The sequence below is a fragment of the Nematolebias whitei genome, chromosome 20 (genome assembly GCF_014905685.2).
Source record: "Nematolebias whitei isolate Nwh7 chromosome 20, NemWhi1, whole genome shotgun sequence".
Classification (NCBI taxonomy): Eukaryota; Metazoa; Chordata; class Actinopteri; order Cyprinodontiformes; family Rivulidae; genus Nematolebias; species Nematolebias whitei.
Genome location: NC_056517.1, coordinates 26158955 through 26184913, shown reverse-complemented (window position 1 = coordinate 26184913; position 25959 = coordinate 26158955). Strand labels below are relative to the sequence as shown.

The window sequence follows — 25959 nt, the reverse complement described above, 5'->3', positions numbered from 1 at the left end:
GTTCTTCAGCAATAAACATTTACTCTGCATTTTCACAGGAAATGCAGTTTCTCTAGTTTTATTTTATTTTATTGTCAATATTAAACTCAGTCTGTTTGTCTGAATTTGGGAGTTTAACACTGCCCTGTGTCTGAGCAGCTCGCCTGAAGAATGTGCACGTGTGTCAGCACATAAGAAACATTTAAGTTCTTTATTTACAAAAGCAAAAACAATTCATGATCTAAGCTGAAATTTGGAGGCCAGGCAGCTGGGAAGTTATTTTCTCAGTTCTCCTGTACTTGCTTGGTTTGTTTTGTCTTTTAGATAAGTGTTTCAGTGAGTTTATTATGGCTTCTTTCTTGTATTCTATCAGCCCCTCTTACTCATCAACCCACTTCTAAACATTTTCTACCATTTGCTGTCGTCACCGAGCTTCCCCCGGGTCGTTGTGGGAACTGATGCACACTGCTGCAGGCTTTGAACTGAGCTATTATTGAACAATGTGATTCTGCTTAAATACTTTAAGTCGATCCAGTTCGTCTTAATAACAGTTAATCATGTGAAACAAGGCTTGTTGTCAAAATGTGCATGCCTGAACTATTCTGTATTTATCTACAATGGTTTTCTACTAATTCATATGAATTATTTTTGTCTGATGGTAAAATTTATATTGATATCAGGCAGAAAGTAACATTTTCTAGGTGCCATGGTTACTATTTATAACTGAGAGTATTTTATAGTCAGTTAAGCTCATGATTTATCAGAGTCTTAGATAAAAAGTTACTTGAAGTTCTTCACGTTTCTATCAGATCTTGTCAATGAATTAATAATAAAGAACAGACATTGACTTCTGATGGAACGTCTCACACTGAGGTCCCACTGAGTTAGCGTTTCAAGATCACAAACAGATACAGAGGAACAACAAGAGGGGTGGGGGGTCAGAACAGAGGTGAACTCTCCTGCTAGGGAAAGGCCGACCCTGCTGTGTTGTCGCTCTGCACTCCAGAACTTACCGACTTCTGCTTCTGTTTAGCTGTGGTGGGACGGAGAAGGAAAGAGAAAGAGGTTAAGAACCGGCATGCATGTTAATAGCAGTGTGTTGACAAACAGGACGGGCGCTGAGTGAGGTCGAGCAGCCGCAGACGTTTTAGCCAGAGCCGTGCCAGCGGGCAGGGAAGAAGAGAGGGGTGAGGTGGTCTAGATTTTACCTTCTTAAAGAAGGTCATTCGTTTCTCTTTTGCAAGATGTGATATAACCGTATTTGGATTGGCTTTAGGGGAGCGCAGGTTGACGTGGAGCTCGTTTTCCTCGAGGTCTAAACCTGTGGCGTCTATGTCAACAGCTACCCACACAGACAGACAAGAGCAACATTAAAGAGAGACGGACGATCGCTGGGGATGGGAAACGCTTCACATCAATTACAGCACAGAACGTAAATACTACAAAGACCATAAAGGAAATGCTGAAAATTACACTTGTGCCACAAATAATATATATTTAACTGATACCTGCATTTTACCTTTATCTGACCAGGTTGAGTCAGGTCCTCTGGATGGGTTCATTTTTTTAAAAACATTTTATCCTTTATCCAAAAGACTTCTTCAGTATGAGGAGCTGCAACAAACTCAGTCTTATAAGCAGCTAGGGCTGGACAATAATTTAATATCAATATATATCACAATATACTTTTATTCAATAACAGTGATATGAGTTTTAAGGACATTTTCAATATTTCGATATACATTACGTTATGATTACAGCGTTTCAGTGAGCATTTTTCTCTTCAGGTTCAAGCGGCCGCTTCAACCGCACAACTGTGTTAGCGCGTGGTGATGTACAGAAAGAATCAGCGGTAGCAGGCTAGGCTAGGCTCCAAATCGCGGTAAGTTTTTGCTTCAGAATGATCTAACTTGTTCCACCATCTGAAAAGTTTCCACTCGATAGAATATGCTGAGAGTCAGAAGATGAAGCACAATGTGTCCCTGAAACAACTCCCCCAGCTGTATCAAAAGAAAAACCCATGGGTTAGGTTACGTTATTGATTAAAGTGAAAACTATTAATATTGACAAAGTTGAGAGTTTTATGTTTATTTGACGGTGATTTCATTTTTTAAGGCGAACTACAAATAAAAGGTGAACATTAATTTATTTGTACAGTTTGTACAGTTTTTCTGAGGCTTGTTTATATCGATATCGGAATTATATCGTTATCGATCGAAGTTAAGAAATATATTGTGATAAAAGTTTTGGCCATATCGTCCAGCCCTATAAGCAGCACCTTCTCATAGTGGATCAGCCAGTTTGCTGATGAAGTCCAGAACTAGTTATTCCCAGACCAGTGGTCATTCTGTATTTTGTGGGAGTTTTAGAGAAACTGACATTTATTTTCTAAACATAATGTCCCAGTGTCTTTTAAACCCCAAAATACATTACGGCAAAGACTGGTCCATCCCAAAGATCCAGTCCTCAGGCACAGAGTAATATTGTGTATGCTGTTCAGTGTCAGGGCTGTGATCAGTCTTACATTGGGGGAAACTAAACAGCCACTGGCCAAAAGGATGGCCCAGCACAGAAGATCAACATCATCAGACCAGGACTCTGTGGTCTGCACTCATCTCCAGGCCAGCGGTCACTCGTTCAGGGATGAAGATGTTCACATCCTTTATAGAGATGAACAATGTTTTGAGAGAGGAGTGAAGGAGGCCATCTTTGTGAAGAGAACTCGTCCATCATTAAACAGGGGCGGAGCCCCCCGCGTTCAATCGTCACCCTATCACAATCAACTCAGTTCTCTGTGAATAGCAAGTGGCCATAAGGGCACTGACAATCAGTCGTCAGGCTGATGGTCCTCCTTTTGCATGTGAACAATTAGTTTTGGCTGTCACCAGCAAACTGGCGTCTTAAAAGACAAGTTTGGTGCAGCTCCTCAGACTGAAGAAGGCTTTTGGGTGGCTGTGGCTGAGCGGTTAAAGCAGTCATCCTCCAATGCAAGAGTTCGGGGTTCGATTCTACTAGTCGTCACATGCCAAAGTGTCCCTGGGCAAGACACTGAACCCCTCATTGCCTCCGATGTGTGTCCCATTGGTGTATGAATGTGATAAAGCTCTGATTAGTCTTTGTATAGATCTAGTAGAGTGCTGTATGAATGGGTAAATGAGGGCATAAATTGTAGTGTAAAGTGCTTTGAGTATCTTGATAAGATAGAAAGAGGCTATATAAGTACAGTCCATTTAACATTTTGGATAAAAGACGAAACATTTCAACAAGAAGAACCCGTCCAGAGGACCTGACTCCACCTTGTTCGATTTATCTACCTGGATGCGCATGCATCAGAACACTTTACCTTTATATCGTTTTCAGTAGTTAACTGTTGGTTTACAAGACCAAAGCAAATATTGAGGGCAAAGTTTGTTTCTAACACTCCTACTCACCAGATGAAGGAGGAGTAGATTTCCTTGAATTAGGAACCACTTCACCTAAACTAGACGATGAGTTTGCTCCAAGTTTACTGAAATGGCAGATTTTTGTCAAGTAAGATAAACAAGAAGAAACAAAGCAGATACAAATTATCACCAAATGAGGTGAAAAGAACATATCTTAAGCACCGATCCTGTCTCTTACCTGGAGTAAAACTTGCCCTGTTTGGCTCTCTGCTCCTGGAGGATGCGAGTGTTTTCAAGCTTCACCGGACTGGGAATGAAGCCAATTTCACAACCTTCTTTCACCAGACGTCCTATCCACCAGTCGTTGTTGAATTTCTGCATAAATAACACATGACAACTATGCTGAGCAACCGTCTTATTAGCATCCCTATTGTGAATATCAACACTGTGGAATTACCTCTTTGACATGAAGGAAGTCTTTAGCTTCAAAGGAGATGGCCATCCCTGGCACGGGGACGTCATCGTCATGACACGGGCTGTAGCTGACATTGGTGCGAACGCCAAATGCAACTGGTTTAGTCTATCAGAAGGCGCAAAACAGAAAGACAAACACAAATGTCAGATTTCAGAGAAGCCTTAAATGACAGAAAAGAAAACACACTGTAGCTTTAGGTTAACAGGAAAGACATGACCAAAATGTCAAATAGTTGATCTTTTGTTCACTCTGGGAGAGCTGTGAGTCTCATTTTTTTGTCCAAAATGTAAAAATAACTTGTGAGATACATGCAGACTTGGACTTCTCTCCAGAAATGTCCTGCTTTTGAATTGTGCTCCTGCTATGTGTTTAACTTCTGTTACGATTCAGTCTCATTGTGGCAGAGATTAATGCTTCAACACCTTTAGTAGAAATCACAAGCTGCACAAACAGCACAGGGATAATAAATCAATCCAACAATCTTTATAATGGCAGAATCAATACTGACCTTCCTGCCTAATAACAGCTGGCCTTCCCTTTTCAGATATATAATCATTAGGATAAAGCCAAATCTAATGAAATATCCTCTGTAATCTGAGTAAACTGGTAATTTAGCAACTTCAATACAGCTACGTTAAAAAAGCGACATAAAAAATAAAACAACAGGTGAACTACTTTTTGAAGATTTAAGAGTTATATGACATTCTCCTGAACATAATCTTGGAGCCGGTCTGGCGGTAGCGGCTGCAGCAGTTGATCCACATGGTCCTGCCCTCGACCAAATTACATTACTCAGCCTGGGACGGAGTGAAAAGCATGATAGATGTCAAATGAAAAGCAAAAATAAATGCACAAGGATGCGGCTTACAATAATCCCTCGGTGTAAACTCGCATGCTAAATATTTACCTACGGATAAAAAAAGAGGAAGATGGTGAAAATGGTGTATAATATTCAGCTTGATGATTACAAAGTGAACCCACCAGACCAGAGTTTGGTGCTGTAATTCAGTTGGACAGTGTTAGAGGAATGCTTTCAAATCTGGCCCGCTGTAGTGATTTTATTCTAGCCGGACCACAATCTGATTTTCTCTAAGCAACCAGAAAACAAAATAGTGTTGGGCTTGTGTCATAACTGCATGATAAATGGGCAATATATTTATCCACATCCTTCGCTGATTTGGAGATAATACAGTTTGTTGTGCTGCAGTTTTAAAGCTGCAACAGCTGATGCTCTGACCATGTGTGGAAATAGGCCTGTCACGATAACAAATTTTGCTGGGCGATTAATTGTCTCAGAAATTATTGCGATAAACGATAATATTGTTTGAAAGTTGACAATAATTAGTAATTATTGTCAAATTTAAGAAGAAATGTTGGTTAATTTGTTTTGAGTGTAGGACCTTTTTCAACCACCGGATGGCAGTATAAGACTGTCTGAACTGAAGGATGGATAGTGAGGGAGTGAGCAGCGTGTCTCTTTAAGAAAAATGGGAGGGAGGCCTCTTGACATGACATGGGATGTCTCTCCTTCCTTTTTTTTCAGTTCTCAAAATGGCGGACGTCTCGGCAAGACAAAGGTTTCTTACCGAGGTTGGCCTGTTAGCTCGTAGCTTAGCTTCTCAGCTTAGCTGCTTTTAACAATCCAAAAATGTGATTTTGGACGGTTAAAACACATTTTAAAGAGAAAAGAGAAAGGGAGGGGTCAGTGAAGAGCACCGGAGTTGAGCTTTTTGTCATCCAGTGTCTTCAGTAGAAAGAGAGACGAAGAAACTGATAAATGAAAATGAGGTTGATAATTTTCATTTATCATGCGATTAATTGATTTATTGTTTATCGCGACAGGCCTATGTGGAAACAAGCTAAAAGTCCCATAATGACCTCGGTAGATTAATGTTATCACCTACATTCCCCTCTAGTATCCATCCATTGTCTTTACTTGTGTCTTCCTTTCTGGGTCGTGGGGGGTCACTGAGTTAAAAGAATGAACTAACTGGAGTTGGTGACTAGATCATTAACCTATGGTCATAGCAATAACACTTAAAAGAAAGCCAACACTGAGCTTTTACTTCATGTGTTAAAAAATGCTATGATCATGATGTGGTTGTCACAGTTTTTACTTTTAGTCACCAAGCGGTAAAAGCTTTTATCGCTGACTGAACATCTGATTAAATGACTTGAAAACAAATGGCAATGTGTTAAAAAAAATAAAATCCCACACTTTGACTGCTTGGAAATATTTTATGATGAGGACAGGCGCCTTCTCTATTAAAACATCAGTTTTATTTTAGAAAATCTTCCAGACTGGTGCATTTGAACAAGAAAAAAAAAAGAAGTTTTTAGTCTTTTTGTTACTGTAAATCCTTTTGGTTTAGATGAACTGAATATTATTTAATGAAACTGATAGATGATTCTGTGTCACTTTTATTTTGGTAACAGGAAGTGTTTGAGTGCATCAAACCATGTCAGAAATTGTTTTATGCCAATCAACCTGTAGTTTTTATGACTATAAAGTTTTTTGTTAGTATTTGCGATGATGATTGGATTGTTGTAACCTGTTCCCTGGATTCACATGGAAAACTTATTTTACATAAATTTTTATTCTTACCAAACATTTTCTGTTAAACTTCCTCAGTGGAAAATAAATAATTACAATGTACAACAGTGTTTTAGGGCCATTGTAATTAAAAACAAACAAATAAAAGGAGTTGGATTGAAGCAAAAAAAAAAAAAAAAATGTAGACATTTGGAAACTAATGTGGAATTTATATGTGGGGGAGAAAAATCCAGGCTTCCGGGAATAAAGTCTTAAATTTACTTAAAAATAAAAAATAAATAAATAATACTCCACAGATGTTTGCAGATCTTAAAAGTATAATTTTCTGGCAGGAGAAATGAGGGTTCAAATTCCCCAGCAGTCACACGTTGAAGTGTCCCTGGGCAAGACACTGAACTAGGGATGCACAATATTATTGGCATGGTATCGGTATCGGCCGATATTAGCGTTAAAATTAAATATCGGACATCGGCCATTCCATCAAAATAACTCACCGATATAAAAGACTGTTTTTATATAACAACCCAGTGACAAGGATGCCTGCAGCACCAGCACAACGTGATGACGTCACGCACGCCTACCAGATTTGATCATGGCAGAGAAGAAGTCAAACTGTTGGCGGTGTGGAAGTTTTTTTTTTTGTTGAGGATATTGGATTCATAAGATTTTGGACTACGTTGAGCCTCGCTACATCCTCCCCAGTCTGAGATATTTTTCAGACCTAGACTTACCCGAGTTACAAGCCATCATTTCCGACGTCATTGAGAAGCTAATAGCTGATCAACAGCACTTGGGTGAGTTTTACCACAAACATTTGGACGTCACGTGTTAGCCACATTAGCATGATTAGTCTTACGGCACAATAGATAGACAAAAACTTTGAACTTAAAAAGTCTGTCCTTCATGCACAAGAGTGCAGAGGATCCCACGCTACAGCTAGGAACCTGGAACAAGCCTCCACAAGTGAGACAGCATCGCAGGTGACTAATGCTAATATATATTGAATATTGGCCAAAAATCCAATATCGTGCATCTCTAAACTAAACACCTTACTGCTTCCAATGTGTGTTCCATCGGTGTATGAATGTGATAAAGCCCTGATTAGTCTCTTTAGAATGATTGGCTTTATAGAGAGCTAGTAGAGTGCTGTATGAATGGGTAAATGAGGGCAAAGATTGTGTTGTAAAGTGCTTTGAGTGTCTTGATAAGATAGAAAGGCGCTATATAAGTACAGTCCATTATTATTCCTGCTTCATTATTTCAAACAGGTAATGATTCTCAATTATCAACGTTGTAAAATGCCTATGTAATGGAATTTAAATGATAAAGACAACTAAAGAATAACAAAAATCCAGGTATTTTTCTCAAACCGACAGAAATGGAAATACTCAGTGGGGTGATGGTTTTAAGGTGTATGTGAGTGTGACGGTCACATTGAGGTAAACATCCAACCTGGTGTGTGCAAAGCTGGGACTCACAGAGGACAGAATGTCCTTTGCATGCACAGTCACATTCCTGCATGAAGGTATGAAGTCCATTATAAATTTATAAAATGTGCTGACTCATTTACCTCACTCAGACTGGTTTTATCATGACGTAAAGACATTCATGAATGTCCTGCTGTGCCACTAAATAACATTAACAACTGGGATATTTGAACATAACGGCATCTATAAACTCCGTTTGGTTTCTGTTCATCTCAACCAGACTGAGAATGAGAGACAGGATAACCAATCAAACTGAGGCCCTGCTGTAATTCTGAACCTTAGATGCAAATTGTTACAATATCACATGCATATTTCATTAAATACCTCCCAGTCTGTGTGAACACCTGTTTCTGCTGGTGCTAATTTACCATGAAACAAGCCATAGCTTTTCCAGTAGCAGCACACACACACACACACACACACACACACACATACACACACTAAAGACCTCACACAATAAATCAACATCCCAACATTGTTTCACCTTGAATGTTATAGATCGATTTGAAATCAACTCTCCACAGCTCGGTACTGGCCTCAGGCTGTACTCAGCCCGCATTATTTATTTTTATATGGCATCATAGTAACTTTTATTAATTTATAATGGGAAATTGTTCTATAATTATCCAAGGTTGGTGGAATATATCAGCTTTGCCTCCCCAGCTGACTGTTGTTCACTCTATTTTGTATGTCTTGTGTGAAATTTTGTTTAGTTTCCTAACATCACATCCTTTATACCCATTATCTACCTATTATTTATATAAATAACTTGCATTTTATTTTTAGACTGTTAAAAACACCCTGGATTGTTTTGATGATGTTTGTGTAAGTCTTCTTAAATAACAAAAAAAATTATTGTACTTTCTGCCAAACACGTCGCACCACCGTATAAGTCACATCAGTCCAAATATGTCTAATAAAGCGGGAAAAAACATAAATAAGTCGCTTTGCTGTATAAATTGCATCTATTATGTGTCACCGCTGACCACCCGGAAACGTGGGCCGGTGTTGTGCCAAAAATCAATTGGCTGCCAAATGGCGGCCGTGGAAGCGTGCATGGGAGGACTCTAACAATAATTGAACAAGATTGACACTTAAAAACAATTGTTTGCTCGACATTATAGCAAAGGTGTGTCTCAGTTAAATTTTTCCTTAATAAATGCACTTTGATGGTCAAATCAGCTGCATTTCACCTGGGTGGTGCAGTAAAATGCAGCTGATTTGATATTTGTTCTAGGAGTTCTGGAGTGAGATGAAGGTGGCTACTATGGCAAGCCAAGTGTCTCATTAATAGCCACTTTTACCTATAAATGAGATAACAAAGTCCATGCTCAATAATCCAGGTATAAAATCCAACATTTTTCAGTCAGGTCATATGGACAGTTTCTTTTTTTTTGTGCTGAAACTTTTCGCCTTCGATCCGGAAGGCTTCATCAGTCAAGGAAACACACAACAAAACTGATTCTTCCCCCAACAGCTTACTCCAAAGTGGAACAAACCAGTTCTGTTTGTGATAAGATGGTCTCTAAGGAAGAGGACCGGCAATGGAGGAGGGGCGTACCAAAGAGACCATCTTATCACAAGCAGAACTGGTTTGTTCCACTTTGGAGTAAGCTGTTGGGGGAAGAATCAGTTTTGTTGTGTGTTTCCTTGACTGATGAAGCCTTCCAGATCGAAGGCGAAACATTTCAGCACAAAAAAAAGAAACTGTCCAGATGACTTGACTGAAAAATGTTGGATGTAAATAAGATACTTGGCTCGAGAGACCTCTAGTGACTGAAAATGGTAGTGTCCAATATTTTCCATGTCAGAATGAATGAAATGATCAGCTCTCAACCAAAAATTGGATTATAAATATGGGTGAAAAATTTATATTAGTCGCTTCGGTGTATAAGTCGCAGGACTTGCACATTTATGCAAAAAGGTGCGACTTATATGGTGAAAAATACGGTATAACAAGAGCAAGAGAACAGTCAGAACTCTACAGAGTAGTTTTTTTTAAAGTGTTACAATTTATTTTGCTTCTCGTCTTTTTGTCAAGCTTTTCATTTAAGGCTGTAATCTGTTACGTTTGTTAATCTATTTTCAATCTATTAAGCATCAAAGATCTGTTAAAATTCAAACATATATTAAGCTACAGTAAATGTTATGACCACAAAGAACATTTAGGAAGGAGAGAAGAGTCAGGTATGAGGTCAGGTAACACTTTAAGACTCGTTTTCATGCTCTTTAAGAGATTACAAAACATTTTGGTGGTACTCCAGGCTGTCTTGCTGGTACACAGTTGATGTAATGAACTGTTACATCTTGTTCCCAAAAAACCTTTCCAGTTTGTTTTAAGTTAATATTTTTTTAATTAATTTTAGGTTGCAGGATTTCCGTAGAATGCTGAAACAGAGTCGCTCTACTCCCTTTTCTTATTATTCAAGTTCAAGTCAATTTTATTGTCCTTCTCATCACATGTAGTACATGAAGTGGAACGAAATTATGTACTCAGGGTCCCAGTTACACCCAACAATAGCAAAAATATAAAGTGTAAAGAAACCGTATATAAGGATCTAAGCTATATGCCAAACGGTATGCTTAAAGATCTAAGACATATGCTAAACACCAATAATGTAAAACAATGTGGCGTAACACCAGCAGCCTGAACATGAGCCTGTGGTGAGCAGATGGGTATGAATGAATAGAACAGCGTAAGATAATCAGCAGGATGAGATCAGCAGCATGGATAATCAGCAGCACAGCTATGTCACAAATCTCCAATGAAAGTGGCATTACAGTGATTTATTTTATTTATTTAAGTTTTTTTCCACAGTGATTATCCTGGTTAGGGATTTATGAGTCTAACTGTTAGACTCTAACAGCTTCAGGGTAGAAGCTGTTCCTCAGTCTAGTGGTTCTACACTTAATGCTCCGCAACCTTCTGTCTGAGGGGAGTGGGGCAAAAAGTGTGTGTGCTGGGTGAGTGGGGTCCTTCATGATGCAGGTGGCCCTCTTCCTGCATCTGAAGGTGTAGATGTCTGTGACGGTGGGGAGGCTGGCTCCAACAGACTTCTGTGCAGCCTTCACCACTCTCTGCAGAGCTTTTCTTTCTGCAGCTGTGCAGCCCCTGTGCCACACGCATTGATTAATGCTGTTGATGCACGTTGATTATATTAGTGGTCGTAATGTTTTGGCTGATTGGTGCATTTCTCTTTGTGGAATTTTACATATCTTTTTTGCTTCAACTTGTGCTAAACCTTGATGCAAACAGCATTTTAAATGCTCCTTATTACACATATTTTTTATGAACCCTTTTCTTTTACTACAGTCCTTAACTTTAAGTTACAGGTGTGGTAAAGTAGCAAACTTGCAAGTTTTTGTTGAGTGATTTTGATGTGTAAAATCACTGGAGTCCCTATTTAGGAGCAATCAGAGGCTGTTTTGTTTTTAATGAAAAAAAAAAAAAACTCTTCCCAGAATTCATATGTATTTGTGGTGCAAGGGAAGTGACAGTGACTTACTGCACATGAAGGCTCACAGTCTGCACTTCCTCTGACCCCAGCCTGCTCGCTCTCCGGTGGCCAGACCACCAAAAGCTATTTTTGATCAGTCGTCTGTCATGTAAAATGCCAGCAGGGGTGATCTATGCCAGGTTATCTATAAAGTCAACTTATCTTTTTAATTAGTGTGCTAGAGCGGGTGACTTGGAAAAACAATAACTTAGATCTGCAGGAATGATTTCTCTTTGCCAGCTATAAGGTACTCTGAGACACAGCGTGAATGGATGGAGAAGCCTGGAGCGCATGGCTAATGAACCAGCTATCTGTTACAGAGACTAAACACCCAAAGAAAGACAATAAAACCATTTTTCAGACACTTCCTTGAAATAACATGAAAAATACTTCACCACTGGCTACACTCTGAGCTGGAATGCAGAACAGAACTATTTTGCGGAAAAAATACATAAATCTTAACCGTGCCAACGTGCCGAGTGATTCGGTGGAAGTGGGCTCTGATTGCAATTCCTGTCGCGCAAAGGCAAGCCTGTTCTATCGTGTGCATGTTTGTTTATGTGCTGCTAATTGTGGCCAAGAGCAGAGCGGGCCAGGCCGGGCTTAGCTCTGGTAAACAGCGACGCTGAGCCCTCTGAGGCCCCTAACCTTTAACATCAGCAGCCACCAGAAGCCCTCCTTCACGTAACCAGTTGAAATTAACTCTAATATCCTGTTTCTCCTACTGCCAGGCCAGCAGCGACATCTGTAAACCCATGAAAGAACATCTAAAAGTCTTGTGAATGATAGCTCAGATACTGGCCAGTATGAAATAAGAGTAAAAAATATACAGAATTGACAGAAGCCTTATTTAGACAAAATAAACCAGCTTTAGTCTGAACACACATTTGTATTTTGATACGTGTATTGTCTTTTACTGATGCATTTCCTTTAATACATGTTAACTAAATACTACACGCATACGTTTAAATCCAAAATATTTTTACCCACACCTTTTCATTCAAACGTATTGCTGATGGGACAACAGGTGACCAAGGGGTTTCTGGGTAAAAAACAAACAAACCTTGGCCTTGTCAAGCTGTGCTTGAGCCTGTCGCTCTGCTTCTCTGCGTGCTGCCTCCTTATCCTCCTCAAGGGAAACATCGGAGTCTGATGGACGGCTGGTGTAGGAGTCTGCCGAACCCTGTGGAGGCACGAACAGCAACATGTCAGCAACAACAAAACTAAAAGTTAAGTCAGCGTGTCCACACTGTAAGAACAGCAGGTGTTAGATGATGAGCACTGTTCTTCACATCATTTTGAAGAATGCACCTAGAACTAGATAAATTATATTTCCTGCAAAAATGCAGTGTTGCAGAAGAACTTGCTGAAAAACAGCTAAAATTAGCTAAAAACATGCTGAAATAAAGAAGAAGCCTAAATTACAGGAAGATAGCAGAAAGAACACATATTTGCTGAATTAGGATTAAACAAGCAGAAATGAGCATAAAAATAGCGGAAATTAGCAACAAAAAAAACATCTAAAGTAGCAGAAAAGGTAGAAAGACGCTTAAACTATGAGAAGGAAGTGGAGAGAGCTGAAATTAGCTCAAAAACTGTGGAATTAGCTGAAAAAGCTAAAATTGGCATAAAAACAGCTAAATAGCTGAAATAGCAGAGAAAGATTAAACTACGGTGAAAAAGGTTGAAATGAGCATAACAAGCTGAATTTAGCAGAAATAAGTTAATTAGGCTGAAAGTAGCAGCATGAAAAGCTTGAATTTATCTCAAAACAGCTAAAATTAGCTAACAATTTCCTAAAAATGGTAGAACAAGCTTAAATTAGAGTAAGAAAGCAGAAAAAACACGTTTGCCCAATTATAGTAGGCTGAAAGAAGCAGAAATGAGCACACAAAATGGAATTTATCAGAAAAATTGTGAAATTAGTAAAAAAAAAACAAAAAAAAAACTGGAAAAGTAGTTACAAAATCAGAAAGAAGCTTAAATTACAAGAAGGAAGTGGAGAGAGCACATTTTTTGTTGAATTGTTCTGAAAATGGTTTAAATGAGTACAAAAAATATGAAATTAGCTGAAAAAATTAGCATAAAACCAGTTCTATAGCTGAAATAACAGAAAAAGCTGAAACTTGTTGACAGGAACATAACAAGCTGAAATTAGCAGAAAGAAGTTAGAAGAAGCACAAAAATTTTGTTAGCAGAAATAATCTGAAAGGAACACAAAATAGCTGAAATTAGTTGAAAGTAGCTGAAAAAAAGTTGCAGAAGGAAGCTGAAAGAAGCTGAAGCAGAACAAAATGTGAAAGGAGCAGTAAAAGGCTGTAAACAGATCTAAAGATCTGAAGGATGTAAAATGAGCTCAATTCATTTCCTATGAGGGAAAAAAGTGTCAGAAAAGGCTAAATATTTCAAAAAGCTAAAGTTGCACCAATAACAAAAGTCAAAGCATCCTTCTCCTGAAGGAGCTGAACATTTTGATACATCATTTGTTGAAATAGCTTCAACGCGGGACAAGAAATGTGCCGACAAACGTACAAAGAAAAATAGATCACAACAGTGTGAATGCTTCATAAACATTCACACAATAAATGTTAAAATTTCAAGTTTATACAGGTTAAAAATGTGCAAACACACCTCCACACACAAACTTTTGTGTTAAAAAACTCAGATCATCAAAAAAAAAAAAAAAAAAAAACGTGACTGCTTTCATCATCAGCATCATTTCAAATGCATCAACTTGAGGAAATTAGAAGTGATGATTGAATTAAACCAAGATCATGAACATGTTCTTGTTTATTTGAGAAAAAATGCCAGAGGACGTCATTTCATGTCAACACATCCCTGGCAGCTCTTTGTCAATCCTCAGCTTGGTCTCTCTCTGAGCTGAGCTCTCTGTGACGCATGGGAGGATGTTAAGGCAAACCAAATACTAGCTCGTGTAGTTTTTACAAATTAAATCACTCCAACAAATAAACAGATTTACTGCACTGCACACACTCCTGAACACAGGCCATGAATTACTGCTGTGGAAGAAAAGTCAAGCTTACATAAAATACAACATGTATTTACTTTCCAAACCTCACAGCTAAAAATTAGGTATAAAAGAAAATGTAAATGTTGATTGAAAGGCTGGGATTTGTTCACACGTAGCAGGACTGAAAAACTATGAAAATCCAACTTTTATAAACATATTTTATTTGACAGTTTTCAGTCACAAATATAATAAAATCAACAATGTAAATGTATTTTTCTGATTATTTAAACCACTTTAGTTTTAGAATAGTGCTATTAACCTGACTTTGACTGCCACATAATCAATTAGGATCTGACTAAATCATCTCCATTGTTTAATTAAACCTTCACATTTCATGTGACTAACACCAACATGTCCCAATAAGGATGTTGTGGTGTTTATTTGTGCGTTCATGTCAATAAAGACTCATCAAAATTCATCATCAGATGAAGGGTGTGTAGAAACCACAATAACAAGATGTTTAAAATAATAAATAGTCATTTTACAAGTGAAAAAAACGTTCTAACTAGAAAGATCCTGGAGAAACTCTGACGGGGATTAAAATTTTTGATTTGACAGACTATGTGTTGGGGTTCACTCTCAGCCACCACTATACCAAATTTCATCTTAATAGCTTTAAAAATGTCTGAGGTATCGTAATTTCCCCTTTTAGCTAAGGTGGCCATCTTGGATTTTTTATTTGGATTCAGTATGCAATGGGAAACATTAGCTATCACCACACAAAATTTTAGCTCAACATGTCTAAAATTAGCTAATTTATAGCATTTTTCCTTTTTAGCTCAAGTAGCCATTTTGGATTTTTGATTTGCATTAGGAATGTATGAAAACCCGCTCTCAGCTACGACCAGAGCAAACTTCAGCTCAATAAAAGAATGGCTGAGTTATAGCAGTTAGAAGGTGTTGAGTGCCTTTTGAATGAGAAAATTGATTTCTTTGTTTGCAAATTACGTCGCCATGGTAACTCGAAACGCCAAAAAAAGTAATAGCATACATCACAGTGTCGAGCCAGTCGTTTTGAAATATCACTTGTGGGGGTACACGTTGCAGTTCGGGCCGCATTAAAGTTGACGGAAGACTTAAAATATAAAGTTAAGAAATCCTTTGTTAGGTGGATAGTAATAGGTGCTGCCTCTTACAAAGCAGTCCCCAATCATTAATTAAAACGACTGCAGACAACTATAAATCATGACACTGAAGTTGTTTTGTATTAAATATAAAACTTATATATCAGGAATAGAAAAAAAATAACAGTTTAATGTTTAATCTCATGACTCCTGAGTTGTTTGTGGTCAGATTATCATCCTAATTCTTTACTGCAGCATGGAGTTCTTCAGTTCTATGAAAACAACAAAGAAGCTATCTATGGTTAAACTTCACCCCCATTATTGTAGTTTCTACCTAATTAGAATAATCACGCTCGGAGAATCACATTCATGCAATTTTTGCTAACTATTATGTTTATTAGAGTTAGGGAAAGTAAAACAAAAGAGTCAAATTCAACTTTTTCTGTGTTGGTGGGACAAATCTATTGCATAGGGTTGTGCATGGGAAAACATCCCTTATTTAATTATAAAATTATGAAATTTGCTTAAACTTTCTTTAAACAAACTTAAAGCATTTTTTTAATTTCACCATTTATTGCAGCATAAGAACTGCAGCAACATTGACATGTCAATAGTTTACTTTTCTGTGCAAAATACCTATTTATTTTTCTGTTTCAAACAATATTTGTTTTAGCCGATTGCAGTTTTCAGTGGTCCTCGGATTCACCATCAACATATTAACGTGACAGCTGTTTGATTCTAGTGGCCAAAAAAAAAAAAAAAAAAAATCAGATTTTTGTGGCTTTTATAAACACTGAAAGATGATTGAATATATTTTGTCAACACAAAAAGTAGGAATGAAATGCATTTGTAGATGAGGAACCCCGCTCAGCAGACAGCAGTTTATATAAGACGGTTGTCGAGACCTGAAAGTAAAAGCAGTTTTCTTTTATCTCACCGAGTCAGTTTCATCCTCACCTGCCTGCTACGATGCTACAAACACAAGGTCTTTTCTCCGTCTCACTGCACCATTACTGCTGTCTGAGTTAAAAATAGCCTCCTTCACTCTGTGCCTGATTAGAATGACCAAACCATCACATTCATACAAAGGAAGATCATACCCTCTTCTCCATTTACACTACCTCACTTATGATAAATGACAACACAAGTGTTACAAACAATACAAGCTTGGTCATATTGATGTCCTCCACCTTACAGAAAGCACTGCTGCTCATCAATCGTCTGGACGTCTCTCCTTGTTCCCACTTTGGACATGCTCTGTTTTTCTAGTCATCACAATCTCTCTTAATGGCTTTTGCACCAGCAATCAACACTTGTCTCAGTGAATGCTCATGTTTCAGAAGCTTCAAGATTCAAATGCAGCACTGTCCCGTGAGCCATGTTTGGCCTTGGATACTGCAGGTGAGCATACCTGGTCGGCTATGACTTTCCCATCATGTCACCTTTAAACACGAGTCGTGATCGAGACCGCCGTCCCAGTGAGTCAGGGGGAGGTGACATGGAGCTCTGCCCAGAATCTGACAGCCGTAACTGATTACAACACACAACTTGTCGTCGTCACTGGGTAATACACAACTGTGCCACACTGACCCCAACCATTTGGACTGGTGATGGATACTCAAAAGAAAGACAGGCGCAATGCAAAAAGCACAAGTGCATGCACACACACCAACTTTCAGAACATAAACACCAGAAAATCTCCTTACACCGACATCGGAGCTCTTGACTTGACCTCCTTTGGCTCGTTTCAGCAAGCTGATCCAGGTGGCCTTCATCAGCCACACTGGTCATTCAGTGTCCTGAGCCACTGCTCCCCCCTGCTGCTACTACAACTACACTGAATTGCACTGCTGGGATCACCTTTGCACCAGCGTTGCAGCTGTCACTGCTTTGGCTACAGGTACAGTCAACGCGGTGGCTACATGGACAGCTGGCTCCTCTTATACCGAGGCTGTGAATGCTTTCTTCATCTCTGGATAAATAAATTGCTTTGGAGTCAGAGCTCCTTGATTTGCTGCAGCTCCAGTTGGATCGGCTGCTGTCTGGAGAACCAAAGCTCCAACTCCCCCCGCTGCTGCTGCTGCTATCGCCAAAGATAGGGAATACACCGGAGCTCACTGCCCCGCGCATAATCTCAGCAGCTCTCTCCTCTCGTCTGCCTCTGTCTCCTTGATAGGCGGAATGCTCAGTCTGCCGCTGCAGGTGCCGAAACTGACTCCCAGGAAGTCAGGTGGCTGTGATGCTCCTCATCCCCTCAAAGGTTTCACTCCAGTCTTGTTCTCCTCTTGCCTTGGTTGCTCCTTCGTTGTGTAGCCGTTTATTCGAGTAAGTCCCGATGAGGTTGCATGTGACCGACTCTCCTCCTGATGAGAATGAAGCTGCTGCAGCAAGCCCTCTTTTTCCTCACTCTGTCTGAGCCTGTCAGCGCATCTTTTCACCGTACTCCTTTTCACTGCTCCGTGCTACTTCAGCGATCCTGCATGTCTGTCTCTCACCCTCTCCTCTGTCACTCCTCTCTTGTTTTTTTCCTTCAGTTGCCCCTACTGTCTGTGCCATCTGCTCAATTTGTCTCCACAGTGATCATTTCTAAACAGTGTATGTGCCTAACGATGAGTGCTCATGCATCAACAGAACCTTTAGTATCTGCTATAGTAAAAAAAAAAACAGCATTCATCCTGCCATTAATGCTAGCTGTCTGCAAATTGTTGCCTCTGAAGCATCAAAATGTAACGTGCATTTATTATAACTGTAATATTGGTTCTCGTGTTAGAGCTCAACTTATCCATTCTTGTTTCTCTCTTTAAAAAACGCTTGAAATGTTTAAACATTGAGTTTAGCAAATGTCTTTGTTAAATTAAAGCAGTCTTTCTAACATCAGGAAGACGGAAGACATTTTCTGCACAGGCATTTTTGTGCACATGCACTGCAGCTCAAAAGACACTGCACATTGTCTTATTGTTATACAAAGACAGCAATTAGACTACAATGTCACATCCTGAGATGCACAATTCAAACATATAGTTTTAAAGGAAGAAAAATCCTAAACAAATCAAATCTGAGATGACAGAAGCCACAATCGTTTCACAACTGTGCATTAAACAAGACTAAATGAGGTTATTATGCAATGTCATCCCATGGCTTCATCCTATACAAGATATTTTTCACTCCTCAAAGAATATTTGGCAAATGACGATTTACAGAAATACAAAACACGAACAAAAGAGGTTCATTAAACAGTATAATATACACATGCATGTATAAAACAGAAGTCTAAAATATATGTATTTTTTTACATATTTACAGTGCCTTGCGAAAGTATTCACCCCCCTTGAACTTTTCAACCTTTTGCCACATTTCAGGCTTCAAACATAAAGATATAAAATTTTATTTTTTGTGAAGAATCAACAACAAGTGGGACACAATCGTGAAGTGGAATGAAATTTATTGGATGTGTCAAACTTTTTTAACAAATAAAAAACTGAAAAGTGGGGCGTGCAATATTATTGGGCCCCTTGCGTTAACACTTTGTAGCGCCGCCTTTTGCTGCAGTTCCAGCTGCAAGTCTCTTGGGGTTTGTCTCTGTCAGTGTTGCACATGGAGACACTGAAATTCTTGCCCATTCTTCGTTGTAAAACAGCTCGAGCTCAGTGAGGTTGGATGGAGAGCGTTTGTGAACAGCAGTCTTCAGCTCTTTCCAGATTCTCGATTGGATTCAGGTCTGGACTTTGACTTGACCATTCCAACACCTGGATACTTTTATTTGTGAACCATTCCATTGTAGATTTGGCTTTATGTTTTGGATCATTGTCTTGTTGGAAGATAAATCTCCGTCCCAGTCTCAGGTCTCTTGCAGACTCAAACAGGTTTTCTTCCAGAATGGTCCTGTATTTGGCCCCATCCATCTTCCCTGTCCCTACTGACGAAAAGCAGGCCCAAACCATGATGCTGCCACCACCATGTTTGACAGTGGGGATGGTGTGTTCAGGGTGATGAGCTATGTTGCTTTAACGCCAAACATATCGTTTTGCATTGTGGCCAAACAGTTCGATTTTGGTTTCATCTGACCAGAGCACCTTCTTCCACATGTTTGGTGTGTCTCCCAGGTGCTTGTGGCAAACTTTAAACAACACTTTTTATGGATATCTTTGAGAAATGGCTTTCTTCTTGCCACTCTTCCATAAAGGCCAGATTTGTGCAGTGTACGACTGATTGTTGTCCTATGGACAGACTCTCCCACCTCAGCTGTAGATCTCTGCAGTTCATCCAGAGTGATCATGGGCCTCTTGGCTGCATCTCTGATCAGTCTTCTCCTTGTTCCAGATGAATGTTTAGAGGGACGGCCGGGCCTTGGTAGATTTGCAGTGGTCTGATACTCCTTCCATTTCAATATGATTGCTTGCACGATTGCTTAGGGAATCTTTTTGTATTCATATCCAGCTTTAAACTTATCCACAACAGTATCTCGGACCTGCCTGGTGTGTTCCTTGGTCTTCATGATGCTCTCTGTGCTTTGAACAGACCCCTGAGACTATCACAGAGCAAGTGCATTTATATGGAGACTTGACAAATACTTTTGCAAGGCACTGTATGCATACATATATCTTTTATACCTCTTTTTAGGCTTTGCCAGAAACCTTATGTACCTATAAAGCAGTGGTCCCCAACACAGGTCCTTGAGGAACACCATCCTGTATGTTTTAGTTGATTTTTTGCTCCAACACACCTGATTCAGTGTGAAATTAAATCAGATGTGTCAAAGCGGGGAAACAATTAAAACATGGAGGATGGTGTTCCTCAAGGACCAGTGTTGGGAACCATAAGGCAATTTAAATTTAATTTAATCATAATTTAAAGATTTAACAACCAACAAATAAGCAAGACGTAAAAATAAGAGAACAGTTACAGTTTTAAGGGAAAATGTGCATAAAGCCAAAACACTAATGTAGGACTATTAAGAAAGTTCCTTTTATCTCGTCACAGATGACAAATGTAGCTAATCAGTATAAAATAATGATTTTATAAAAGCTCTCAATGAGCAGATTGTATTTCAGTAAGATCTTATCAAGACACATGATCCTATAAGACAAGTTCTAAAATGAAAGAAGGCAGTGGGAGAATAATGAGATTTAAGCACATTAAAGCCAATTACTCTAATAAGGAAGGAAGCTACAAAGGCAAATTATGTTTTGATAAAAGATGAATGGGAATGTCAGACAAAAGAAAATTAAAATATGGCTTATTTACTGTGGAAGCCATATGATAGTCACGGCTGTAGAAACAGATAGGCTGTGAAATTTTATAACCTCACTATACCTGACGTGAACAGCTTCAGAAGAACTCTTTATTGTGCAATGGTCACATATGTTCTCATACAGTGTGGTGACAGTGGCCTCCAGAAGTCTCAGGGCAGGGCACAGATGGTCCAGCACAGAGCTGTGAAGGCTGAACTCTGCTGACATAAACTCACAGCGGCAGGAAGGACCTCGGGCCGAACGACACAACCGACCTCTTGACCTGACTCTGCCTTGGCACCCGACAGCTCAGATTCACTCACACACCTGCCATTAATAACCAGGCGATGCCAATTAGATCGTTAAACGAGGGTTAGTCAGCATTGCTCTGTTAAAATTAGATTTTTAGCATAAAACTTACATATATTCTGTTTCTGCTCCTTCAGTTTTGCTCAACTAAAACAACAAAATCCACAACCTGTGGACTCGCCAAAAGATCAACGGTTTCATTTTTGTTTTTCTCAACATCTGCCAGAATAAACTGAATAAAAAGTGTCGTCTCTACAATATGTGTCATGTGATCTTCCAATTTTTTTTTTGTGCTATAATTAGACTGACTAGTGCTTCTGGGTAAAATCAACTATGCACCTTTTTAGATTTTTTTTTTCAACACCAAGTGTTTTCATACAAACATAAGCATTTAACTGAGCGCACAGCTGTGCCTGAACACAGCCCCACGGAGCTAACTTCATACACCCAAAAGCACACCATTTGTTGTATAGAAACAGAAACGTTTGACCCAAATCGGGTTCTTTCATCAGCGAATCAGAGATATTTGTGAAAGGTGGCTGTCTATATGCAGCAGTCAAAGAATGAGAGATGAAGGGGGTTTGAAAGGGCAATGGGTCCTTTGGTCTCCACTATCCCCTATTGATTTATTAAGTAGAAGTCCTCGTTGCAAGTCCCACGATGACCTCCAGAGCAAAAGGATAGGGATCATTACATTTGGACATACAAATCAAAAGATGTGAGTCAGCTGATGCTGTCTCCCAAATCCAACAGCATCACTTCCTAGATAGTGGATGACGCAGTTATACACCAGGGAATCTGTCCACTACCTAAAAGCTTATTTTCATTTTTAGCTGCTATCTCTGTGCAAGCCCTTGAAGTCACGCAGAAAATAAAGCTCGTGTTTGTGTGCAATGAAGAGTTCATATTCTCTACTCAGGTCCACTGTGATGTCGCTTGCCCTCGTAGTTCTCCAAGTATTCCCTCACTCCACCTTCTTCCTGTTTGCACTTCATTTGACTTCTTTTTTTTCCCCATTTCTGTCTCTTTTATCCTCTCCCCTCCACTTTGTATCCTACACCCCTCTTTACTCCCAGTTTTCCCAGTAGCTTTGGCTTTCTTGCACAAGATGAAAAGGAGGGATACTTGTTTAGCCAATGGCAGTTTTTCAAATCTCACTTGATCCTCTCCATCCTGAAACTCGTTTTATTGTATTTACTTCAGCAACAAGATTGATCAAACTAACTTTCATGCTAACAAGGCAGACACCGACTGCCAGTTAGTTTTTACAGGGCACAGATACCAAACTTTACACCAATTCAAAAGAAAATACTAAAATTCGCATTTAGGGAATTAACTGTTAAATGCACCTAAAAGCAACTTTAACTCTAAAACGCTGAAATTTCATTTAAAAATAAAACAAAACAGCAGGAATCCACCATACACCTCTCAATATGCATCATGACTAAAGAAATAAGATTTCTGCTCCACGACGGCTCTGGCTGATGGACTGTAGCTGACTGCGGCAAGCTGACAATGAGCGAGCGTGCAAGCAGTTTTGAACTTGGCGTGACTCATTCCTGGCTAGAACCAAAGACATTTTATCCCCCTGCCATCTGTCCATCACTGCCACTTCAGTCGATGGAACACAAAGTCAATTAAATCGCAAAACAGTGTCTCCTTTGTCAAAAAGGAGACAATGGCAGAAAACACAGCGATCAAGTGTGAGAGATGTGTGACTGCTACAAGAACTGCTCACTAAAACATTAACAAAGAACAGAGGAATAAAAATAAAGGAAGTAAAAGAGAAGCATATTGTCAGTGAATCTGTGACAGAAAAAGTAACTGAAAACGATAAAGGAGATATAAAGAGGGAGAAGTAAAGATTCGTCTGCTGTTTGACAAAGGAGGAACCTCCTTATGAAGGTCGAGGTGACACGGACAGGCCTTTAAAATAAGTGTTTACCCAGCACTAAATAAACATTTAATAAAAGAATCATCTTTTTGAGGCTGTCAATCATCTGACAACTTCACTGACCTCAAACATAGAGTTAGAAACTTTAAAAAAAAGCCTGATGGAGGTTAATAATTCGGGGCCGGGTACTGTTTTACTGTAAAAATTCACTATTGTGTCAAGACAAAACGGAAAGAAAACAAGAATTGTGAATATTAAGCCTAAATATTGATTTCCTGTGAGTTAATAAGAAATATGATGCAGGATTATAACAGAAAGGAAACAGGTTTCTAGGAAGTAACTAAAAATAATAACTAAAATACAATTTTATGCTTTATATTTTAGTGGTAACCATAAGTGAAACTAGAGAAATTGCATTTCCTGTGAAAATGCAGCGTGAATGCTTATTGCAGAAAAACATGCTGAAATGTAGCTAAAATGGAACAATAAGCCTAAATTAGCAGAAAAAGGCAGAAATAACACATATTTGCTGAATTAGGTTTAAATGAGCAGAAATGAGCACAAACATAGGACATTGTCTAAAAAAAAGTTGAAATTAGCAAAAACAAACAAAAAAAGCTGAAAAGGCAGAAAGAAACATAATCTACCAGAAGGGAGTGGAAAGAGCTGAAATTAGCTAAAAAAAAAAAAAAAAAAAAGGTGAAATAGCAGAAAAATCTGAAAGGAGCATAATAAGCTGATGTTAGGTTAATTAGGCTGAAAGTAGCAAAATTACCAAGAAAAATTTTATAATTTATTAACAAAAAAATGTTAAAAATGTAGCTGAAAAGGTAGAACAAGCTTAAATTAGTTGAAGAAAGCAGAAAGAACGTTTGCCCAGTTAGGTTGAAAGAAGCAGAAATTAGCACAGAAAAGTGGAAATTATCTGAGAAAAAAGCTGAGATTACCAAAAAAAAAAAAAAAAAAACCAGCTGAAAAGTAGCTAAAAATGCAGAGATAAACATAAATCACCAAAAGGATGTGGAAGGAGCACTTTTTTGCTGAATTAGTCTGAAAAATGTTGAAATGAGTGCAAAAAATGTGGACTTAGCTGAAAATTCTAAAATTAGCATAAAAGAGCTAAATAGTAGCTGAAATAGCAGAAAAAGGTGAATCTTGCAGAAATCAGCTGAAAGGAGCATAACAAGCTGAAATTAGCAGGAAGAAGTTAGAAAAAGCACAAAAATAAACCCAGCTTAAATTATCTAAAACTAGCTGAAAAAAAGTTTACATTTGCACAAGGAAGCTGAAAGAAGCTGAAGCAGAACAAAATATGAAAGGAGGAGTCAAACGTTATAAACGGATCTAAAGATTTGAAGGATGTAAAATGAGCTCAATTCATCTTCTATGAGAAAAAAATGGCAGAAAAGGCTAAATATTTCAAAAAGCTAAAGTTGCACCAATACCTAAAGTCGTAGCAGGATTGTCTTGAACGAGCTCAACGTTTTGATATATGGTTTGTTGAAATAGCACAAAAATTGTGGATCAAGAAAGACGCCGAAAAACGAAGAAAAATGGATCATAACAGTGTGAATGCTTCATAAACATTCACACTATTATTCTGAAGTAACAAAATTCAGGGTTTTGTCTCTCAACGTATTACTGCGCGCTTTTTTTTTTTTAAATGTTGCATCTCAGGTGCAGTTTTTATGATTTACTGAAACAGAAAGTTTTCTCCTTCAGTGCAGCATACAGTGAATTGTAGTCTTCAGCTGTATGTTTATACTTGCTTGTGATAAACCACACAGATAAAGTTCAATCAATAATGTTTTAAAAGTTTATAACTTGGCCTAATATCAATAAGTGTAATTATTCTGAAACAGCGCAAATCCCAAATCAAAGTCTATGCAACGATAGAAAGGGAAGTGTTACGTTAAATTAATCACTGTTTAAAGCAACTTGGTCCTAATCAGAGAAACAGGGGTTTGGGGGTGTTGGGACAACTGTATGTACAGCTTTTAATATTTCCGCCTACTCACAGCAAAACTCCACATGTTGCTCTAGAACTATAAAAGAATCCAATCACAGTGAAACCTCGTTTAACTGGTCCTCCTCTCACAGGTTCCTCTGAGGAAAGAGAGCGCACCATAATAGGATAAGCGGCGATTAAGACGATCCAGTAAAAAGGAGCCGAGGCTGCTCTTTGCAGTATTTTATGCTTGTGTCATCAATATTCAGACGGTTTCCTGTACGAAGCAGGCAGTAAGATGATTGATGAGAGCTGGCTCATAGAGCAGAACGAGCTTCTTACCATCTTCAGGGGAATAAAACAAACCGTTCAAGTATGAAAACCTTTCAGCCTCATTGATTTGTTTTTCTGAACACTGAGAAATATCAACTCTGGAACAATTTTAAACCAAATCAGGCTGTATACAAATGTAGAATGTTAAAAGAAAAATACATAAACTTGATTGCACAGTCGTCATCAAAGTTCATGCTCAATAATCCAGGTATAAAATCTAACAATGTTCAGTCAAGTCATCTGGACGGTTTCTTTTCTTTTCTTTTTCTTTTTTTTAAAGATATTTTATCCTTCATCCAGAGGACTTCATCAGTCCCAGGAGCCACAACAAACAGCGTCCCAGAAGCAGCACATCCACATAGTGGACCAACCAGTTTGCTGGTGATAAGATGGACAAAATGTCTCAACAACAACATAAACGTCCAGATGACCTGACTGAACTTTGTTGGATTTTGTTTTACCTGGATTATTGAGCATGAACTTTGGCTATGGCTGCCTCAGAGGAGTCGACGGGGAGATGGCAGGTCCCAGAAACCATCTTAACACCAGAAAACTGGTTGGCCCACTATGGGAATGTGCTGCTTGTGGGACTCCGCTTGTTGTGGCTCTTCGGACTGATGAAGTCCTTTGGATGAAGGGCGAAATGTCTCAAAAAAAAAAAAAAAAAAAAAAAAAAGAAATTGTCCAGATGACCTTGACTGAACTTTGTTGGGTTGATTGTACATTATTTCTTCTCCATGTCATCTGCCACATTACAAGTAACTGAATTCTAAA

The 25959-nt window shown here is 38.7% G+C and overlaps 1 protein-coding gene across 1 annotated transcript in view; it reads right to left on the bottom strand.

Annotated features, from left to right (window-relative positions):
- The window catches only part of cacnb2a (calcium channel, voltage-dependent, beta 2a), a gene marked incomplete in the record, with an annotated part of 38866 nt that extends 21621 nt beyond the window's left edge, over positions 1-17245 (bottom strand). The window contains 6 exon segments of the mRNA XM_037694337.1: positions 1188-1321; positions 3411-3487; positions 3601-3737; positions 3820-3942; positions 12439-12558; positions 17177-17245. Of these exon segments, the coding sequence (XP_037550265.1) occupies positions 1188-1321; positions 3411-3487; positions 3601-3737; positions 3820-3942; positions 12439-12558; positions 17177-17245 (660 nt within the window).
- Between the last annotated feature and the right edge of the window lie 8714 nt (positions 17246-25959).